A 24,288-nucleotide genomic window follows, 5' to 3' on the forward strand; every position below is an offset into this window, starting at 1 on the left:
ACGGACCACCAGTTGAAAACCTCTGCTTTAGAGAACAACATCAGTGTGTCTTTGTCTTTGAGTTTACTTCATGCTCTCTGCAAGATGAACCCTACTCTAGCACCACCCATAGGGAAAAATGTCCATGTGCAAACCACTTATATGGTTGGGTGTTTTCTTGGACCATTTCCAACAGCCTTCCTTGTTTCCATTGGGTTCTGTTTGTTAGTTTATCAGTCATCGGCAAGTTTCCTGAATAGCCTATCGTGTATTCTCAAGCGGACAAATAATAATAGGAAGTGAGATTAATGTTGTGGGACGAGCATCTTTACAGATAAAGCTGACAAAAAGTGTGTTTTGGCACCTACACGTGTTAATGCCAGTACAGAGACATACACAGTCAGTCACAGATTCTTCTGTTCTGTGCAGTGAAAGTTTTAGAGAATGAGCTAATGGTTCTGGATTATGATTAAGATGTGAAACCTGGCTTATTTGCCTTGCTAAAGAGCCTAAATGCCTAAAACCTGCATGTGCAGGGCCAGCCTGGTAGCCAGAAAATGCAGAAATGTACAATGGTGATTGTAGTGTCCAGTGCACACAGGTGTTACCTGATTATTGAAAGCGGACAAGTAAAGAAAGTACACGGCAGCTCCGTCTCCTAGTGTTTGTTGATTGGTGTTCTAAATGTAGAACTCTACATTTAGCAACGAGGAAAATGTCCTACTCGTTGTGGGCTCTTTTAACAAGAAAGTGAATTAGTCTGCAAGAGTTTTGCGAAAAGCAAGCAAGTTTAACCTTGTTGAGGAACAATGAACACTACAGTAATGTAATGTTTCTTCTCTGGCGATCGGGATGCCTGGGTGGACCTGGAATGATTCCCTGATGAGTCAAATAAGGAGACAGGAAATTGTTCACGATTGCAAAGGTTTTGTCCTGCTTTGTTACTCTGTCACCACAAGTAGGGGAGCTGCAACTTTCACCTATATACAGCACTATACTCTGAAGGTGCAATTCATTATGGTCACTCAACCATGCTTCTTAAACTTTATTACATACTAAACATAACTTAGATCTGTATTATAACTTTTGTTTATACTGTACTTTTACCTTTTATTGCCTACTATTTTTTTCAACAATATTTCACTGCTCGTACTGTACTGTTTATGTATGATGAGAGTGTGACAAATAAAGTATTTGAATCTTGATTGAATCACTTCTGATATGACTTTCCATCCTAATTTGGAGCATATCTCAGTGCTCACCATAAGAATTGTCTGTGTTGTGGAATCTCTCGAGAAAAAAGGCACTTTGAGCAAAGATGACGGACCAATCTGTAAGTCACTATTTATTCAACACGAAGTGCTGAATAAATAGTAATATGTCCTGTCCCTTTCCCATCTTTATTGAAATCAGAGACCTTTAGTGACCAGCAGGTTACACAAGTGTCCAGTAACTGGTCAGTTTGACCCATCCAGGTATCATGTGTCATCATGTTTCATCCTTCTTAATATAGCAGCTCAAGCAGACAGTCTGACCAGTAAAACACAAGTGTTGGAGTATTTACTCAAATACATACACACATTGTATCATTTGGATCTTGCATATCACTGCATAGTGTAGAACATTGGTTCTCTAAGTGGGGTCCAGGGACCCCCAGTGGTCCTGGGGTGGGGGGGGGGGGGGTTACCAGGGGGTTCCCAGCTAAATTAGTTCATTTTGCATTCAATTCAGTTTAACCACTTGAGCCCGATATACATTGGCTATTTGAAAATAGCCGATCTACAAGCTCACAACGCGTCGCTTTGCGACGCGTTGTGAGCTTGTAGATATGCTATTTTCAAAAGAAATTCCGATGTTTAACAATTGGAATATTTTTGAAACATTTTAACACAAATCTTGTATGGGGGGTCCCTGGCACAAAACATGTTCAGATTGGGATCCGCGGCCAAATGCATATCAATTTAGGGGTCCTTGACATGAAAAGGTTTGAGAACCACTGCTATAGAAATTCCTTAACATCCGTCAAAGATAAAATATAGCCATGAACAAAATACCTAGATAGTAATTATTATTATATGCCAAGACAGGATATGTTTGAGGATATAGTTCCCACCATGGTCAAGGCTGACACTGTGGAATTACTGGGTGGCCAAAATCCAAAGTAAAAGATCGTGTATACGAACCTGAAGGCTGTCTGAAGGCCAATCAAAATAAAGACGTGTTTTGACTCTCGCATTATGCTCCCACTCGACAAAACATTAGGAGAACTGTGGGTGTCATAGCTGAGACGCTGTGAAGGTCGAACGAACGAATTTCACCCACTTTTTTACCTTGTAAACCTGTGATGTGACGATAAAACTGATTCTGATTCTGAGGTCTTTGAACACCTGCTCTCACCAAGACAGAACCTCTACATAGGATCCTGCTCCTGGTCACCTCAGGTGATTTTACAGTATTAAAGGGATAATTCACCGCAAAAAAACTTTTTTTCTATAGATTAGTCACCCCATGGAGACTTGAATTCATGGATATTATTTCGTTTTTGTCGCATTCCTAAGCCGATAATTTGATGACCGGCAGCGGTTCCGGTCATCACTCTTTGTGTCTCCTTTGTGTCTCCTACCGGAACCGCTGCCTACCGGTCTACTGGTCATCAAATGATGGCTTAGGAATGCAACAGAAATTTTAAAATATCCATGAATTCAAGTCTCCATGGGGTGACTAATAATAATCAATAGAAAACAAGTATTTTTGGGGTGAATTGTCCCTTTAAGTGTTGTTTTCTTCTAATTGGAATTTCTTCTCTCTGAGAGTCTTACATTTGGACACTTATATTGTACAGTTATTGTACTCCTGATTAACATCAGGTGATACCTTTGCACTGGCATTATGTAGATGCATTATATTAAGCCACGTTTTCACTACAGTACCAGAATTTGTCCAGCTAAATAATTTGCATAACTTGCTGGATTAGCAATGGGGAGAGACCGTTTTCACATGCCCTCATTGGCAGCAAAAGTTCTGGTATTGCCTGACCTATCGCGTCAACAAGTGATATTGAACTCCATGTTACAGATCAATCAAGATGATGTTACAGCATCATATCCTGCACAAAGGTTAATTTGTATATAGTCACATTTTTATTTGTATTTAAGATATTTTGGGGGCTTTTTATGCCTTTATTGATAGGAAAGTAGACTGACAGGAAATGGGGAGAGAGATGTGGGGGTGACATGCAGGAAAGGTCATCGGGCTCGGCAGTGGAACCCGCGACACACTGTCAGGCTAGGTTACCAGCCTAGGTGCCCAGACGGTTACGCCAACCGTCCGGGCCATATAGTCACATTTTTAACATGGGTTTACCATTCTTTGCAAATGTTTTTTGTTCCCATGATTCTGAGTTAAGACAAGCATGCCGGTGAACACTATCCAGTGAGTGACTGGGAAAGGATAATGTGAAGAGAAGACAGGACTTATCCTCCAATCCTCCAAATTACAATCATCATCGTCATTAACAGACTGTCTGAGATAGGGGAAACAACTCAGATAAGGATAAACAAAGAGGCCTGTATAAAATAACATTAACTCAGACTACCCGGGTAGAAGTGAACAGTGCTTTATGGTTTACTTTAATTCCTCCTTCCCCTTCCTAGCAGTAGCAGTAGTGTTTTGGCTATTTTGGTAAATTAGGCAATTAGACTGGCTATCATGCAGTTTGCATGATATTCTCCTTGTGTTCATGTGTCCTCCCAGTGCTCTGGTTTCTTCCCACAACAAAAGACACATGGCATGTTAGGAAGAGGAGCCTAAAGTTGACAAAAAGTTCACCGGTCTTCTTGCTGGATCTGGTCCCCCAGGTTCCAGATCAATAGCGGCCCGGTGCTCCTAATAGTTAGGATGGATTCAATGACAATGAACTTGGCAATAACTTATGCAAATACTTTGATGTCATTGCATTACATTCAGAGACACATCTAACGAACTGCAACGGTGTAATAAAATCAACAAACTATACTGTTGTCACAATGGTACAGTAAGACACAAAGACACTGTGTGTGTGTGTGTGTGTGTGTGCGTGTGTGTGTGTGTGTGTGTGTGTGTGTGTGTGTGTGTGTGTGTGTGTGTGTGTGTGTGCGTGTGCGTGTGTGCGCGTGGTGTGTGTGTGTCGCTGCAGAGCGAGAAAGATGCCGTTTAGTTCTTGACTTGAGATGAGAAGTGTCCTAGGTGAATGCATCGCTGGTATAATTGAACCTTTGGCATGTTTTCACACGTGGTTTTTCTATGTGTCTTCACAGTGTTCTTACTGGCAGGGAGGAGCAAGGTGTGTAACAAAACTAACAATGCTCTGAATATCTGACCACAAGAGTGAGGAACAGGAAACGTTGTTGTAGCTGCATTTATAAGAAATGAAGAAAAAAAAAATCTAAAATGACACAGATGCGTTCCTGGTCTTAATGGATTCCTTCGTAGCAGTAGTATTTTGGCTATTTTGATAAATTAGGCAATTAGAGTGGTTATGCAGTTTGCATGATATTCTCCTTGTGTTCATGTGTCCTCCCAGTGCTCTGGTTTCCTCCCACAACAAAAGACACATGGCATGTTAGGAAGAGGAGCCTAACGTTGACCAAAAGTCACCGGTCTTCTTGCTGGATCTGGTTACCCAGGTTGCAGATCAATAGCGGCCTGGTGCTCCTAATAGTTAGTGTAAAGAACATTCAGGGCATACTTGCCAGCATTAGCCATAGAGCCATAGAGATCCCCATAGATGGAGACAACCAACCTCCCCAAGTCTGACATCATAGAATCTCTCCTAGACGGCTATACAAGGAGATACACTACCTAACATACCTAGCCCTGACATCAGAGAACCCCTCTTGGAACTCCATATATGTCCAGGACCGACATCATAGTCCCAGATTTGGGCATAATTGACATAGCCCGCTCCATATATGGATATGACTGACACTAACTGACATCACCATAGTGACACCAGGGCCGCAGCCAATGGTATAAAGGAAACGGAATTCCCTGGTTAATTCAGTTCCATCAGAGAGATAAGCATCAATACAACTCATCAGTAGTTGGTTTCCACAGCCTAAACCATTACATATCGGTTTTACCTACTACTTGGATAATCTCATAGCGGCTTTCGGTCAACCAACCAGCCGATTATCTGTTTATCAGTTAGGATGGGTTCATCGAAAAGGACAAATGTAAATTAACTTGCCAATAACTTATGCAAATACTTGAATACACTGCATTACATTCTGAGACGACTCATACAACTTTCAAACTGTGTAATAAAATCAACAAACTACTGTTTTCACAATGGTAGGACACAAATTATTATCAAGTCTGTAACCTTTTAACAGTGTCCTAGGTGAATGCATCGTTGGTATAATTTCACTTTTGGTATGTTTTCACACGTGTTTTTTCTCTGTAGCTTCTGTTTTGTACTGGCAGGGAGGAGCAAGGCGTGAAACTAACAAGTAAGACGTGCGAACGCGGGAAGCGAACGCAGCTCGAAAATAACATAGCAAGAAGAAATTGACTGTAGCTGCTATATTTCTCTCAGAGGAGTGTAATTAGTCACCCAGGGGCAGGCGGATTTCAGCCAGACTGTAGTGCACTCTGAGATCTGTCAGCAGCCAATGAGAGCGTGAGTCACATGGGGGCGCGGCTGCACACAGGCAGTGCACACACTACTGCACACAGACAGACAGACACACACACAACCCGAGCACGGTTTCATAGTAAGCTCCACTTGCGCCGCGTTCGCAACAGGAGGGTCAATGCTCTGAATATCTGACGTGGGTGTGGGGGTGGGGGTGGAGGTGGGGGTGTGGTTGTGGGTGTGTGTGTGTGTGCGCGTGTTCTTGAGATGAGAAGTGTCCTAGGTGAATGCATCGTTGGTATAATTTCACTTTTGGTATGTTTTCACACGTGTTTTTTCTCTGTAGCTTCTGTTTTGTACTGGCAGGGAGGAGCAAGGTGTGAAACTAACAAGAGGGTCAATGCTCTCTGTGTGTGTGTGTGTGTGTGTGTGTGTGTGTGTGTGTGTGTGTGTGTGTGTGTGTGTGTGTGTGTGTGTGTGTGTGTGTGTGTGTGTGTGTGTGTGTGTGTGTGTGTGTGTGTGTGTGTGTAATAATTATAATATTACACAGTAAAGTTGAACAAATACCTGGATGGAAAAATGACTACTGTCCAATGTCTGGAGATGCACTAATTGACAGAGGTCACTGTCTATTATGTTCATGTGAGCAAACAAGTAAATATACAGCCATAGCCTGAAACCGAATACTCCATGTCATTTTCACACAGATGCCATTTTCCTTATCTCCTTTATCATAGTCTACTGTATACAATACAAACTTAGGAAGCAAGGGACAATGGCTATCTTTGCTTTATTTTCAAATAGATACTTAGATGAAAAAGCCCTCAGTGTCCTTCTCATGATCAATTTATAATCAATGGAGCAATTATTTTGTGTTTCCTGTCCACCTTTGGAGTTACATCATGGCAAGGTAACTAAACAACCTAAACCTCGACCTAAGTGGTCTTGCCCTTTAAGTCATTTCCACATAATCAGTGGTGGAAAGTAACCAAGTACATGAACTCAAGAACTTAAAGGGCAAGACCACTTTGGTAGAGGTTTGGGTTGTGTAGTTACCTTGCCATGATGTAACTCCAAAGGTGGACAAGAAATCATAAATAATTGCTCCATTGATTAGATATGAATTGATAAATCAAAATATGCTCCTCATTGACTTACATTGTACAGTGAAACAGTTCTCGAAGTCATTCTTTAGCACGTAAACGAACACAAACAAAGCTGATTCAGACAATATAGAACATCATCAACCCAGTTCTGTTTGTTTTTTGATTTTACTATTTGAATACATTTCAATATGAATACTGCTGAAGATATTGGAAAGGTTGTCTATCAGAGGCTGCTCTGTCACATTGAGTATATCCAATTTGGAATACTTTTACTTCTACTCCACTCTGAAGCAAATATTAGGCTATAGCCTACTACTTTTTTCATTTGAAAACTTTAAGTAGGCCTATAAATTGATGCTGATAGGCTACTTTTGCTTTGCACTTACAGCCTACTCAAGTTAAATGTGAATGGACTTGTAGAGTATTTTTATATTGTGGTACAGGCTACTATATTTTTATTATTATTATTATTTTTATCTGATCGTGCATTTTATGACGTCCATCTTGGCCCTGATTCACGCAGGCGAAACCAAACACCAGTGGTGTAAAGTAACTAACTACATTTACTCAAGTACTGTACTTTTTTTGTTATTTTTTACTTTACTTGAGTATTTCCAATTTTCTATACTTCTACTTCACTACATTTCAGAGACAAATATTGTGCTTTCACTCCACTACAATTATTTGAAAACTTTAGTCACTAGTTACTTAGAATTATTATTACAAAACATACATTAACCACTTCAACTCTATTTACATTTTGGCCATTGATGCTACACATTGTGAGCTTGAACAGTAGATCTGCTTTTTTCAAAATATTTGAAATGCATTGAAATGGGACATTCTGCATAATGACTACTTTTACTTGTGGTACTTTAAGTACATTTTGATGCCAATATACTTTTGTACTTTTACTCTTGTCAATTTTGAATTCCAGATTTTTACCCCTAATAACATAGTTCTACATTGCAGTATTGATACTTTTACTTAAGTAAGTAACATGTGAGTACTTTTCCCCACCACTTGAAGGTCCTGTCAACTGCTGTTTAGCAGGCGACCAATCAACAGCAGTCCCTGAGCATGTGCCACGATGACACACAACACAAGCCCCCTACAAATACACCCATGCAGTGGCACCATTCATTATACAGCTATACATTTACAACAGCCTGCAGGCACAGGGATCTGGAGCTGTTACAGAGACGTTTAGTTGATTATTAACCATAGGCTGGGTAAACTAATACCCCCCCATTTGCTCGTCGCTGTAACTTGGGGAAGTTAGATCAGAGCAAACCGAAACTTTTGTTTCATTGTGTCTGTTTCGTCAAGTGCAGCAACTTTGTTGCGAATAACGGACCTGTGGGAACTCAGCAGACAAACTTATTGGGAAACAGCGTTATAGGCTGCCAGTGCCTCTAAGAGCTTGACAAGAAGCTCTATCGCGAAATCTTTGTATCTTCTTTGCTCTTGACATTTTTTTTGTTAAGACATTTTAGACAATTTTCTTTAGACATTATTTTTTTTTAGACATTTTTTTTTTTTACATTATTGTTTTTTAGAAGAAAAAAAATCGGATTTTTTTTTTTTTTTTTGTTAGACATTTTGCTAGTCTTTGCTCTTGACATATTGAGCTCTATTTAGTCTAGTTTTTAGGTCGTTCTGCTGTGTTCAGGATGAGGAGGTCCTGTGCTCTGTACACAGTGGGGATCATCTGCGCTAGCCTGCTCTTCGTAGGCATTGGTTTATGGGTGGCTCAGGTCTTCAGGACTGTGATGCACAACCGTTTAAAGAAGGTAAGTTCAATCAATACATATGGCTACAAGTGGTGTAATTTAAAGTAACTAAGTTTTACTTCTACTCCACTACATCTCAGAGGCAAATATTGTACTTTTTTACTCCATTACAATTATATGAAAACCTTAGTTACAAATGACAGATTATTGTTACAAAACATACATTACCCACTTCAACCCTATAGCCTACATTTCGGCCATTTAAAAATAGCAGATCTACAAGCTCACAATGCATCATAATGCAACCAACTTAAGTAGTCTAATAAAGTATACATGATTAGAACATGATAGAACATTTGACATTTAAGGTCTAATATATAAGGATAACAATTGCTACAAAACGTGTAAATCCAATAATTTTGGACAGACACAAGAAGTTGAAGGGTTAATTTTTAACTTCTAATAATGATGTATGGGCTACTGTGCATGTTCAAATTATGTATACTTTATTACTAATGACAAATCTTCAACAACAACAAAAAAAAACATTTTGCACAAAATAGCACCTTTTACATTGAGGTGCCCACTTGTCCTTAGTGCCACTAAGTGCCCACTCTTCTCGTGTCCTGCATGGATAACTGCACGTGTGCCACGTGATTTAGTTCACGTAAATTATCCAATCATTATGAACCGCAAACTTTGCCAATATTCACACAATACATGGATTTTGCCATAATGTCAGGAAAACCAAAACTTTGAAGAACAACAAAAGGAGGGAAAAAAAGAAAAACACGAGTTTCAGTGGGTGCCTATAGGGTGCCCGGGGTGCCAGGCACCCAGCCATGACCCACAGACAGACCATAGATGATCTATTGTTTGTTTATGTTACGAACAGCTGCTGACCATTTCCCATCACTAATTTGGACCCATAGCCTCCCATAGCCTCCCACACTGAACTCAACTCAACTCAACTGAACGCACGCACTTTGAGCGTGCGTTCAGAGCAGTGGTTCTCAAACCTTTTCGTGTCAAGGACCCCCAAAATGATGTATTTGGCCGAGGACCCCCATCTGAAAATGTTTTGTGCCAGGGACCCCCAGAAGAAAAGATCTGTGTTAAATATATTTGCTTTAAAATAAAAAAATATTGAAAGATTTGCTAAATGTTCCACGATTTTTCGAAAAATAGCAGATCTACAAGCTTGTAGATCTGATATTTTTGAAAAGCCAAGTATAAAATTTAACACATTTTGCTGGGGACCCCCTGGTACCCCACCAAGGACCCCTGGGGGTCCCCGGACCCCACTTTGAGAACCAATGGTTCAGAGGAATAGATCCTGCACCACGTGCGTGTGATCGGATTTGTGCTGCACGCTGCACGGACTCTTCGAAGTTCGAACTCCAGTAAAGTGGGGAAAAAAATAACCTTGAAATTGTACCCAATTACAGTACTTGAGTACATGTACTTCGTTACTTTCCACCACTGCTGCTGAGTGGTGTTAGAGAATACATGATTACCAGTGGTGGAAGAAGTAGGCCGCTACTCAGATATTTTATTGAAGTAAAAGTATAGCAATACCACAATATAAAAATACTCTGTTAGTAAATGGCCTGTGTTCAAAATGTTACTTGAGTAAACGTACAAAAGTATTGGCATCAAAATATACTTAAAGTAGCATACCAAAAGTGAAAGTAGGCCTACTCAAATGTTTGAAAATAGCAGATCTACAAGCTCACAACTAGTCATGATGCGAGGTGTTGTGAACTTGTAGATCTGCTATTTTCAAATAGCCTAAGTATAAATTAGGGCTGAAGTGGTTAATGTATATATGTTTTATAATATAATCATTTATATCTGCAAAGTAACTAGTAACAACGTTTTCAAACAATTTTAGTGGAGTAAAAGTACAATATTTGCCTCTGAGATGTTGTGGAGTAGAACTAAAAGTATTGAAAAGTACTGTAAAAGTACAGTACTTGAGTAAATGTACTTAGTTACTTTACTCCACTGGATTTGGAAGTATATTTAGTTAGCCTATACCCTACTCTTATGCATACAGCCCAGCAGGTCAGGTGAAATAACATATCATTATGTCTCCCTCCCATCCCATTTTGGCAAACATATAGTATAGGCCTACTATATGGTAATACAAAGTGTCACAGACTTCAAATGACCAATGAATTGCAAATAACATGAAGCTGTTAGTTCAGATGCAATCACATTGCTGCATACAAAGGCAGTGAGAGTCACCAGCATTGCTTTCAATGGAGTGGAGCTGATCGAGTCGCAGTGTTGTTATGATATTATGGGAACACATGGCTACTGTTGTTGCTGTGTTTCCGGTTATGCCTCTGAGGAGGAGTGGCTTCATGGCTTAAAAAGCAGCTCATTACCAGAGATGATGGGAGTTATAATGGGTTTTTGTAGTCCATTATAACAGGCCCAGGCATGGCATAATGTGGCTTGTCATATGTTAAAGTAATTTAGCTGTTTATCAGAAATTATGTTTCCTGAGGTGAAGCTAAAATAGGGTGTCTCAGTGTCACACATTCTTATGATTTTGCTTTGACTACATATTATGTCATCAGAGATAGCCTAACTGGAATACTGCATTAATAGCTATAGGGTTTGGTTGCTAATACAGTAGGCCAGGGGTCTTCAACAGGGGGTCCGGGACCCCTAGGGGGTCCTCAGAGCTACTATAGGGGGTCCGCCAATTTCTTTCTGTGATAGGATTTAGTTTTTTTACATGAACCACTTGAACCCTAGAATTCCTTTTCTGAGGGGAACATTAGCCGAAAATAGCAGATCTACAAGCTCTCAACGCCTCGCAGCGTGAGGCGTTGAGATCTTGTAGATCGGCTATTTTTGGCTAAGAGGCTATAAGTGTAGAGGGAAAAAAGAGCAGACTAAGTAAAAAAAAAAACTTTAATCTGAAACACAATTTTATACAATATAGAGTAGGGGGTCCCTGCTTCATCTCTTTCTCAGCTAGGGGGTCCTTGGCCTGAAAACGTTGAAGACCCCTGCAGTAGGCTAAAACACCATTTTAGATTTAAATTGTGTCAAAGTGAGCAATTAAATGCATTAGTCCATATTACTTGATCATGTAATGGATGTAAGAAAATCTGTTGTTATTAGAGAGACTTGTTATAGAACCATTTTTGGTTCGCGTTGTGAGCTTGTAGATTGGTTATTTTCAATAGATTGGTTATTTTCAAATAGCCAATGTAATAGGGTTAAAGTGGTTAAACTGATTGTTATGCTATACTAACTCATTCCCCGGACCCCACTTTGAGAACCCCTGTTCTATATCAACTTCAAACTGAGGACAGCATAGCATGAATTCCAAGAAAGGCCAGGTACGCCAAGTAATATAGAGTTTAAGTGGTGAAAGCTTGGATAGAGACCGAGAAAGAAAGCATTCCCTGTCCGTCCTGTCCTGAATTAACTTGGAGAATGAAACTATAGGAACTGTCTGTTTTCACTTAGTTTAAAGCCGTTGAGAAGACATGAAGATTTTACATGTATTAGAAATGGTCAGTTACTTGAATTTTGATTATTATTACAAAACACACATTAACCACTTCAGCCCTATATACATTTCGGCCATTTGAAAATAGCCGATCTACAAGTTCACAATGCGTTGCGATGCGACGCATTGTGAGCTTGTAGATCTGCTATTTTCAAAAGTTTTTTGTACATTTGAAAACTTGTGAAATGGGACATTCTGCATAATGAGGAGAGAGAGAGAGAGAGAGAGAGAGAGAGAGAGAGAGAGAGAGAGAGAGAGAGAGAGAGAGAGAGAGAGAGAGAGAGAGAGAGAGAGAGAGAGAGAGAGAGAGAGAGAGAGAGAGAGAGAGAGAGAGAGAGAGAGAGAGAGAGAGAGAGAGAGAGAGAGAGAGAGAGAGAGAGAGAGAGAGAGAGAGAGAGAGAGAGAGAGAGAGAGAGAGAGAGAAATAACAACAGTGGGCAGTTGAAGGAAGTGCATGGTTGTTGACTAGATCAAGATGCTGAAGGGCGTGGGGAGAATGTGGGGTGATTGATGTTTTTTCAATTTGTTCCATCTGCCAGGTGATTCCCCAAACAGATTCCCCAGCCTTTTTTTTTGCTATAGTCCTCTCTCACACAGGTTGGCACTGTGGGTGGCTGGAAGATGTTTAATCAGCTGCAAGATGTTCTCCGGGCTTTCCTCTCATTCAACTCAATTTCTCAAATTCTTTCCTTTGCTGCCCTCTTAAAGGACGACTTCACCACTTTTCAACATATCTTCATATAATAGGTCCTCACTAATGCTCATGATAAAATGGTACAATTTTTTTCTAATCTGTCTGTGTCTCAGAGGAGGGCTGTAGACAGTTCAGAAACCCGTCTACCAGTGACATCATCAATGGGGAATCCAAGCTAATAGAAACTTCAGGCTTTGTATTCCTGGAAAGTTGCAACGCAATAATAGATCCCATTGTTCTCGCCTTAATACAAATCTGAATAAAAAAATTGCAATCTTTTTTGGGGGAAAAATCCTGCCTAACGATGATGTCACGGGTAGACGGGTTTCTGGACTGTCCACAGCCCTCCTATGAGACACAGACCAAGTAGGAAAAAATTGTATCATTTTATCATGAGCATTATTAGTGAGGACCTATTATATGAAGATATGTTGAAAAGTGGTGAAGTCGTCCTTTAAGTATTGGATTGTCAGTCTGAGAGATGTAAAGTAAATGTATAACATATTCAAACATATTGTCAAATAACACATTATGTACTGTATTAGAAGAATTTGGCTGATATACACCCAACATTATACCAGCCATCACTTTTTTATACCTGACCCCAAGAACTATTCGTTAGTAACGTTTAAAAAGCCTATACCAGGGGTCTTCAACAGGGGGTCTGTCTCACAACGCCTCGCTCACAACGCTCACAACGCCTCGCGCTGCGAGGCGTTGTGAGCTTGTAGATCGGCTATTTTTGGCAAAGAGGTGTCGGTGTAGAGGGAAAACGGAGCAGACCAAGTAAAAAAGTTTAATCTGAAACACAATTTTATACAATATAGAGGGGGTCCCTCTCTCAGCTAGGGGGTCCTTGGTCTGAAAACGTTGAAGACCCCTGGCCTATGCCATTTAAAGTCATTATAAATACATACATATAAATACATTGATACAAATTATTTCCACCCACTAGCATCTCAAAATCTTCTTGACTAGTTTCAGCACCATAAAGTAATTGTTCTAAGCCTACAGTGATTATAATGTCACAGCTTCTTTGTCATCTTAATAGCAAAGTGTACTGCTGTGTAATAGACCGACGGATGGCTATTGTAATAGAAAAGAGGATTTTATGTTTGATACAAGCGCTGGTTAACTTGCATGACCTCAGGAAAGACCTTGTGTGACCTGGCCCACTTTATGCTCAAAACAAAAATGTGTCAAGGTGTCGTGTGACACATTGGCAGCAGGTGGGAAAGCTTAAAGCGTTGAAAGAGCACATGTTCAAACTGTTTGGTGTGTACATACGTAGAGGTAATGGGTGAGGGTATACACACACACATACACATATATTGATGTAGGTAATGGTTGAGGGTGTACATACATACATACATACATGCAGGTGATGGGGGAGGATAGTCGCTACAAGGAGTTTACACACTTTCTCTAGTTCTGCCAGAGGTTGTCTGAAGATTGTTACAAATGAAAACAATAATGCCGTTTCCCAAGCCTTGCTCTGGCTAGCTTTGTTTTTGCCATGGCCAGCTCGTTCATGTGTGTAATTGTCTGAGGGGGGAAAAGCTCTTTAGCTCTTTTTTAGCCTGATGCCAGTTAGCCTAGAATCCAGAATGACCCGCTTACATTCATCTTTTGGATCTTTTCACAAAATCCAAAAGATGAACATTGCCAGTCAGTCTGGATTCCAGGCTAGCTGCCAGTGGCCCTCTGGCCACATAGCCACATAGCCACTTCCCACCAACAACCATTCAAGACCTAATTGGTTCGACATTATAACAAAAACAATAGGATCTTTAAATAGTCAAATCAACAGGTTGTTGATGTTTGTAGTTAAAAAAAAGAAATGCTATGTATGTCATGTCAATGGGGTGACTATTTGGATAATCAGTTTCCAATCAACTGAGCAACTATTGAAGATTCCTCACCGACATTTGGACTAACTACACCAGTGGTTCTCAAATTTTCTCATGTCAAGGACCCCCAAATTGACACTTATTACCCCGCGGACCCCCATTTGAAAAGATAAGCCAGGGACCCCAATAAGAGAAGGTTTTTACGGCTCTCTAGCAGTGATTCTCAACCATTTTAATTTCAAGGACCCCCAGTTTGACATGCATTAGGGCTACAGACCACCATTTAATGGCATTTATACCTCTGGGACCCCAATTCATATTGTAAAATCAATGTTAATTTAACTCTGAGAGTGTACAAATGGAACCAAATGGACCCGTTAGGGTCCATTTGGTTCCATTTGTACACTCTCTGAGTTACAGACCCATAAGGGCCCATTTGGTTCCTGTCCATCATTTAGCAGGGGACCCCCTGGAACCCCCTCAAGTACCCCTGGGGGTCCCCGGACCCCATTTTGAGAAACAATGAACTACACAACCCAAGTGTCATTTAAGCTTTAACGTGTCTGTCTTATGCTGAAATAATGAGTACAGTAGCATCTCTGGATATTGAGTACATGCTCACATAAAATATTGATACCCAGACATGTTCAGAACATTCAGAAATCAGAAATGCAGGCAGCTTGTAGCTTGTACATCAGCTATTTTCTTTATTTTGTTTAACTTTTTTAAGATTTTGACTGGTTGAAAGTGGTTCAAGATAAGGACACATCAGCTGCATAATTTCAGATATCAACGTCAACAAAATAATCAAATAATGGCCGATATCAGGTTCTAATCTACATAGAACTTACAGTAGTAGTAGTAGTAGGATGTGTTCAACAACACCTGACTTTGTGGCTTATTAACCAGTTCGATAACACTAAATATAAGGCCAATGTTTGTTTACCCCGCTAATTTTGTTTGCAGTTGTTGAGATTGGTGACCTATTAACGGGAACCCCGGCTCACAGGCTCAGCCTAAATACTGCTAACCCAGATGTGACATCGATAAACATGCTTGTTTTTTTATAAAGGAATGAAACGTGTGTAGCCTATGTTTTGTAATCCATGAAACGATATTCAAACAATGTTTAATACAGGGCTGGAAAATGTTATTTTAACATTTATATGTAGGCCTATTAATGGATTTTGTCCAGTTTTGAGGTTACTACAGAACTGTGTTATGTTTATCAACCGCATTTCACAAAGCTGGCTCTACTCCAGTGTTGATTTTGACTATCTACAGTTGATTTAGTCGACTGAAGCGTATTTTGGCGGTGCCTTGATGGCGTCGTAATGGCTGTTTTACACTTGGATGCATGCTGAAAATAGACGATCTACAAGCTCACAAGGCGTCGCAGCGCGACACGTTGTGAACATAGCTTTAGTCGACGAAATCAACACTGCTCTACTAAAAACACCATTTGTTTTGTTGAGGACCCTACATCAGTAAAATATTTGTGCATGTGTGAAGGGGTCCATTCCACGGAGACCCTCCTTCTGCTAAGCTGGGGGGGGGGGGGGGGGGGGGGTAGGCAGCCTCGCAGCTTCCGTGTGAGGCACCGCATAGGTCACAGGGGTCAGAGCGGAGCATTTTCTGCTCTGCGGGGTGAACGGAAATTACTTTTACAGCTTCACCCAGCTGACGGCTGCTCAGAATGGCTCTGATCAGCGCACGGGGTGGTGGAGCAGTTATAGGGGTTAAGTGTCTTGCTACTGTGACACTTTGACACGTGTGAGCCAAGGGTCGAACCGGGGGACCTTCCTCAGATGACCTCTCGACCCACTCAGCTATACGGCCTACATAGTGTGAGAGTCACCATAAGCACAGAGGTCAGCTCCCACAGTGAGTCACTTATAAACACAGAGGTCATGCGTACAGTTGCCTGATAAACAGTGGTGGACTCAACCCCATTCAACCCCGTTACTTGTGGAAGTGAAAGTTGCTGTGTCAAATTTGTACTTGAGTTAATGTACTGGAGTAGCCTACATGAATTTAAAGCTACTTAAAGCTGCACTATGTAACTTTCCTCTTCTACCCTGGATTTGAACCCGGTTTCCTGCGCAAAAATAGCAGAGCTACAAACTCAAAGGCTACTTTCACTCAAATTAAAATGGGGCTTAACTGGTTAATTCATTGGGCCCTATTTTCGCCGGTGCCTTACCCATTATCCCTAAACTTCTTTGCCATGTTTTACTATTTTTAAAAACATTTTCAAATAGTTCAACTAGACGATCTACATGGACATGTTGTGAGCTTGTAGATTGGCTATTTGAACTATTTGAAAATGTTTTTAAAAATAGTAAAAAAATGGCAAAGAAGTTTAGGGATAATGGATAAGGCACTGGCGAAAATAGGGCCCATGTACTTTTTCTCTTACCATACACACACATCCTCAACAGTGCATGCATAGTGCAGGACACAAATACATAAGTACACACCACAGTAACCACGTCAGATAGTTTACTTCCTTACTTTACTTTCAGAGTGAGAATAACAGTGGAGAACCTTACTGTGTGGGTCAGAGCTTAGCGAGGGGATTGAGTTCAAATGAATCAAGCCATATAAAATATGCGGCGGTACGCAGCGACTTAACCAATGAACCCTATAGAATCCCTATTCTGCGGGGCCAATATTCAGCAAAAAATAACTGGTCTACAAGCCAGTGTTGATTTCGTCGACTGAAACTATGACGGAAAATGTTCGTCGACTACCTTTTTTCAACGAGGAAAACTAAATAAAAACTAAGCCATGATGACTAAAACTAAGACTAAATATATGGACAATTTCCTCAACAAATAAAAACTAGACTAAAATGTTAGTGAGGGACTAGTGGAGAAGAGATCCGGTAGAACTAAAAGACAAGTCATTTTATGTTTGGTTGCGCTCTGGTGTTGCGCATTGAAAATAGCAGATCTACAAGCTCACAACGCGTCGCGCTGCGACGCGTTGTGAGCTTGTAGATCGGCTATTTTCAGAGTGCAGCCAAGTCTGAAATCAGCCATCAAGGCACCGCCAAAAGCATTTTTAGTCAACCAAATCAACTGTAGATTTAGTCGACTAAAATCTCATGATATTTAGTCGACTAAAACTAGACTGAAACTGAAAAATTTCAGATGACTAAAATATGACTAAAACTAAACAGAATTTTATTAAAAAGACTATGACTTTAAACTAAATCAAAATTTGCTGTCAAAATCAACACTGCTACAAGCTTACAGCTCGTCACAATGCGACACGTAGTGGGCTTGCGGACCGGGCTATTTTTGGCAAAAGGTTTGTAGGAGACGTGGGTCTGTGTGGGTTTTATAAATATTGACAATAAAATCTAATAAAGTCCGCAGCACTGTTTTTTTTTCAGCTCCACTTGTTTATTGCTGTTGGTTTTGTGATGGATTTATTCCTGATGAAGATCCAGTAGGATTGAAACTTTGAACGAACAGCAACAAACAAGCGGAGCTAAACATGCCAGCGTTGCAGACTTTGTTATTCTTATTCTTATTTGTATTATTATTCTTTGTTTGTCCAGCAACTGGGTGAGAGATCGGATGTGCATGCATTGCCTTGGAAAAATAAATATATATATCTTGAACCAGTGAAAAGCATTAAAGGGATAGTTCACGCAAAATCTATCGATTAGTCACCCCATAGAGACTTGAATTCATGGATATGTTTTTGTTTTTGTCGCATTCCTAAGCCAATAATTTGATGACCAGCGGACAGACCGGTAGGCAGTGGTTCCGGTAGGAGACAGAAAGGAGACTCTTTGTGTCTCCTACCGGAACCGCTGCCGGTCATCAAATTATTGGCTTAGGAATGCGACAAAAACTAAAACAATATCCATGAATTCAAGTCTCCATGGGGTGACTGATCGATAGAAAAAAAAGTCATTTTGGGGTGAACTGTCCCTTTATCAAGAGATTGTGACTAAATTATAACTACTGGATCCATTTTATTTTTGGGACCTTTTCCACCCGACAGCGATGAGATAATAGGGTTCAAGTATTTGATGTTGTTAAAAACACTGTAGCTCACCACCAGTGCTTTTCATTTGCATGGGGTTTTAAAAAGTGTGTGCAAAGAGCATCTCCACATCAAAGCACTTTGCAGTGTGTGTATTCACCTGCTATGTGTGTGTTTTCATATCGGGAGTTGGCTTTGGAGAAGCTGAGATAAGAGAACTCTGTTCCTTGTTTTCCATGAAGTAGTTCATGTACAGTCAGTGGTGGAAAAAGTACTCAAATTCTTTACTTAAGTAAAAGCACCATTACTGCAATATAGAAATACTCTGTTACAAGTAAAATTCCGGAATTCGAAATGTAGTTGAGTAAAAGTACAAAAGTATTGCTATCAAAATGTACTTAAAGTACCAAAACTAAAAGTACTAAAATGTTTGAAAATAGCAGATCTACAAGCTCACAAGATCTACAAGCGATGCGACGCGTTGTGAGCTTGTAGATCGGCTATTTTCAAATAGCCTAGGTATAAAATAGGGCTAAAGTTGTTAATGTATGTTTCATAATGTCATCCTTTCTAATAATTTTCAAATAATCGTAGTGGAGTAAAAGTACAATATTTGGATCCGAGATGTAGTCGAGCAGGAGTAAAAGTATTGGAAATTGGAAATACTAAAGTAAAGTATAAATACCTCAAAAGTGTACTTAAGTACAGTACTTGAGTAAACGTACTTAGTTACTTTCCACCAATGTGTACAGTAGCACACTAGGGAAGGTGACCATGTTGACTGTTTTCGACCATGAAAGGAGGCTCCACATGGAGAGACCATGCGCTCCCCCTTCCTCAATCCAAGGTGACAGCCTTTGTCCTTAGCCTCTCAGTCGAGGCTCTGAGTAGACGGGACCCCCGATGGAAGAGGGGGGCCTGGACTCCCAAAACAACCCTGACCCCCCACCCCGTCTCCCTCTCTACACTGTTTAGTTTTCTTGGGTTCACATCATAGAGAAGAGAAGACAGATTCAACTTTAATACAGATGTGAGTGACAGAACTAGGCCACCGGACCTTTTGTCTATGGAAACAATTAAGCATTATCCACCACTTAAGCTAACCTATATACTGTGTACTAGTACAACGAATAACGGAAAATAGACAATCTACAAGCTCACAGCTTGTCGCGATGCGATCTACAAGCTCACAGCGTGATCTACAAGTTTACACGCAGCGCATTGCATTGTTTTGATTAACAATTATTAGCTTGTGGATCTGCTATTTTCAAAAGATTTTTTATATACATTTCAAAACTTGTGAAACAGGACATTCTGCCTAATGAGTACTTTCTACTTTTGGTACTTTAAGTACATTTTGATACCAACACTCTAGTACTTTTACTCAAGTAAATTCTGAATTTGGAGTATCAAGTAAAACATTAGAGTACTTTTTCCACCACTGGTACATACTACATACTGTATCTGCTGGTCTTATGCTATATGCATATGTTGATATCTTGATTTTTTTTTTTGTTCTCTTTGACATACTTCTTTACGGCAGGGGTCTTCAACAGGGGGTCCGGGACCCCTAGAGGGTCCTCAGAGTTACTACAGGGGGTCCGCCAAATCTTTGTGTGATATGATTTTTTTTTTACCTCAACCACTTGAACCCTAGCATCCTTTTTTTTTAGGAAAACTTGAGCCAAAAAATAGCAGATCTACAAGCTACAACAGAATTTTATACAAAATAGAGGGGGTCCCTGCTTCATCTCTCTCTCAGCTAGGGGGTCCTTGACCTGAAAACGTTGAAGACCCCTGCTTTACGGTTCAATTTTTCTCCATGCTCTCCCCTCTCCCTGTCCCTCCTTTTTTCTTCTTCTGCCTTTTCTGGAAAAAAAAACAAAATGCTGGAGCTTGCGCAAAAAAAATGCATTTCACACACTTCTTCTTTACACCTGTAGATTCTTGAGTCACATCATGGTTGTTGTCTGTGGTGGTTGTAATGTTTTGGCACAGTGGTTGCTGCTATAACGGGGGATGGTAGGGGGGATTGGTGGTGTTGGTAATGTTCTGGCACTGGGGTTGTTGTCACGATGGTGTGGTGGTGTGGGACGGTGCTGCCAGGGCCTCTGAGGGCTCAGTCCCGACTGAGGAATGTGGTTCAGATCATTAAGGTCACAATCAGCGTTGCCATGTCTGCTTATTCTAAGTGACTTTGGACTTGCTTTTCGGTAAAGTTTCTTGTCAATATTGGTAGTTGCGGGTTGCGTTTTTTTGGGCTTGTTGTTAAAGTGTAGTTATTTGGAGCTTGCTTCCAATTTGTGTACTTATTGTTTAAACCAGTTCTCAATCATTTGCATGTCAAGGATGCCCAAATTAATGTATTTCTCCACAGATCCCCCATCAGATTTATTTTTTTCAAATATATTCCAAATATTTAACTTTTTCTTTTCAAGATCGTTTTGAAAATAGACGATCTACAAGCTCACAATGCGTCGCGAAAGCGACACATTGTGAGCTTGTAGATCGTCTATTTTCAAATGTATATAGGTTTAAAGTGCTCATGTAGCCTAGTCGCTTCTTTTGGGCTTGTTTCCATAGACCCGGTTGCTTATGTCTCCCACAAAACCTGGCAACGGTGGTCACAATACAACCCCAACTAGTGGCTGGCCCAACTTACGCCATCACATGATCTGTGGGCGGGCGGCTCTCCCAGAGAGCTGGTTGTCGGGGGCAACCGCCGACAATGGAAAGGCTGCTGGGGTGTCTCCAGACTCAATTAATGTGTGTTGTCTGGGCTCTGTAGTCTGAAGCTCCTCCTGCAGCTCTATCCTTCATCACCCCAGAAGGAGCATTATCTCAAGTTTCAAAACATGGAGTTGATATTCAAAACCAGCATAATGTCCAATTATGCATGTCTAAAGTTAAATGGTTCATCCAAGAACCATTACTTTTCAGGAAATTGAAAAAAGAACCCCATTTGTAATGGATCCATTCAATGTAGTTATTACTTAGTTACTTATTATCTTGTTAATACTTTAAATTGGTTAAATATTACAGACCGACGTAACCACTTTCAAACTGACATAAGAACATTATAATGTTCTTATTTTGTTCATGTAATTTGCGACGAAAGCACTTACTGTACTGATGAGACCCAATTATTGAAATGCCAGCCTCGACACTATATGTCACACTGGTATACGTTTAGGGATAGATCTGTGTTGTTTCTGGTAATCTTATTGACTGCTCATTTTGTATGTCCATGGCAAAAAAATGCAATTTGCAAGCCAGTGTTGTAGAATTCTGTGTCTGGGTCTTCGCTTCCAGAGAAATAATGATCAAAGACGTGAGACAGTAGATGTTGCTCAAGCGTGGCTTTATTTATGCTATGAACAGTATGCAGAGCAGGGACGTGCACAGATAGGTGGTGCTAGAGCACCTGCCCTTTGCCCTCTTGACCAGAAGTGCCCTTTTTTTCAGTTTACACCAGGGGTCTTCAAAAGGGGGTCCGGGACCCCTAGGGGGTCCTCAGAGTTACTACAGGGGGTCCGCCAAATCTTTATGTGATATGATTTTTCTTTTTACCATAACCACTCGAAACCTATAGCATCCCTTTTCTGAGGAGAACTTTAGCCAAAAATTGCAGATCTACAAGCTCACAACGCCTCGCGCGAGGCGTTGTGAGCTTGTAGATCTGCTATTTTTGGCTAAGAGGTATAGGTGTAGAGGGAAAAAAGAGCAGACCAAGTAAACACAAAAAAAAGTATAATTTACTTGAGCACCTGCCCCTCAAAATGTCTGTGGACGCCACTGATGCAGAGGTTAAGTCTAACCTTACAGAGGCATAAGTGTAGCATGCGTGATACAGATGGTCTCCTCTTCAACTTCGTGACATAATCTATTGTTTAAGATTTGACATGAGTAATGACTGTATTGGAAAGATTTATTTTTATGATCAGCACTTCATTTGAGTTTTACCTTTAGCAGAACAAATAATAAAACAAATGTTCAAATAAACATGTTATAAAATTAATATTCAAAGAAAATCTACACACAAAAAAACACAATACAAATATACATGCACATTATATATGAGAGATATTGGAAAGATAACGGAGAGGAGGGCTGATGATTTCGAAAACACTGGACATGATTTTAAAATCATGTCCAGTGTTTTGGGCTTGTTTTTCCATAAAGTTGCAAACAATCAATATTTTCGTCTAATATCTGTTCAGCTCAATATTGTTTCTTTACATCCTTTATTTGGATTCGCTGTCAAATCGATCAATTAAGTGTAAGTGGAATATTCACTGTCCACTATCTATTTTCATGGCATCAGGTTTTTCAACTGGTTACTATCCTCTTAATGATGGTTTCGCATGCTATGTCTTCTCAGACTTCGGTAGGCATGCCACTTGGTTTATTCTTATCCTTAATTGAGAATGTGTAATTATCTCTAATTAATGATACTTAGCTCCACTCTTGAACGTTTGCTCCGAGAGTAAGAGTAATTTGTTTATTTCTTGTCTGGTTGACAATTTATTGTAGAACATCTTACATAAACATATCGTGACATTCACTCGTGATCTTATCCTTAATTGAGGATGTGTAATTATCTCCAATTAATTATAATTCTGCCTCCACTCTTGAACGTTTGCTCCGAGATTTAGACATTTGTTCATTTCCTGACTGGGTGGCAATATAGTAGTTGATAGTTGATAACTATTAATCGATTAATTGATAAGCAGTGTTTTTTAGGACCAAAAGGAAAATTCCTGTCCGACCCAAGCCGGAAATGAGGGCAGAAACATAATGTCCTTGATGTATATAACATTAACGAGCATCAACGAGCATCAGCTGGACACAGACACACACACACCTCCCCATTACCCTTTATTATTCTCTCTGTCCCTCTGTTCCTTGAATTGATGCCACAACACCAGCATTGATGATGACCACTGACTATGATATATGTTTGTTTGTTTCCAGGAGATTACTTTGACAGAAGGCAGTCGGGTATTTGGTACATGGAAGAGCCCTCCACCCCCGGTCTACATGCAGTATTTCTTCTTCAACCTTACAAACGCAGATGAGTTTGAGAGAGGAGAAGCCAAGCCCATCCTGACTCAAGTCGGACCCTACACATACAGGTAAGATGCAGGGGTGGACGGCAGTGGTGGAAAAAGTACAAAAATGATTTACTTAAGTAAAAGTACCAATACTGCAATGTAGAGATGCTCTGTTACAAGCAAAAGTCCACACAATTTCTGTGTACTCACTCTGTGTGTCATTGGTGGGCTATGGTTAACCATTATATGGTTCAGAAGCTGTGTTCACGTTCACTCTTCCATTGGAAATAATAGACTCCAACCTGCTTCCTGTCTCCTAAAAAGGCGTCAACCTACGTCATGCAGATACTGGAAGTAAACCGGAGATGGCATGTCTTGCTATATCCGTCTTGGGGACAGTTCAGACACCTGCCTACCAATGACATCATTGATGGGGATTCCAAGCTGAAACTATACAGCCTTTCTCTTCTTGGAAAGTTAGCGTGTTCAAATAGAAGCGCTTGTTCTTGCATTAATAAGAAATAAATCAAAAATACAAATACAAAGTTCAAAAAGCTTGTGTAGATCAGCTAAGTTTGGCCAATGTTCCCCTCAGAATATGGATGCAGGGGTTCAAGTGCTTACAAATCTGTGACTAATAATTTTATAATATAGACCCCACTCCTTTGGTGTATTTTTTTTGTCACAGTACGTTTGCAAATTATGTGAAATTTGTCATTTA

At 40.2% G+C, this 24,288-nt stretch overlaps 1 protein-coding gene across 1 annotated transcript in view; it reads left to right on the top strand.

The window, feature by feature from the left end:
- Positions 1-7,880: 7,880 nt before the first annotated feature.
- Positions 7,881-24,288, top strand: part of scarb2b (scavenger receptor class B, member 2b) — a 38,540-nt gene continuing 22,132 nt past the window's right edge. Inside the window, exons 1-2 of the mRNA XM_084047482.1 lie at positions 7,881-8,492; positions 23,488-23,648. Coding sequence (XP_083903608.1) covers positions 8,373-8,492; positions 23,488-23,648 — 281 coding nt within the window. The 5' untranslated portion in view covers positions 7,881-8,372. The remainder of the gene's footprint in view (positions 8,493-23,487; positions 23,649-24,288) is intronic.

The sequence above is a fragment of the Gymnoscopelus microlampas genome, assembly GCF_963454915.1.
Source record: "Gymnoscopelus microlampas genome assembly, chromosome: 21".
NCBI lineage: Eukaryota > Metazoa > Chordata > Actinopteri > Myctophiformes > Myctophidae > Gymnoscopelus > Gymnoscopelus microlampas.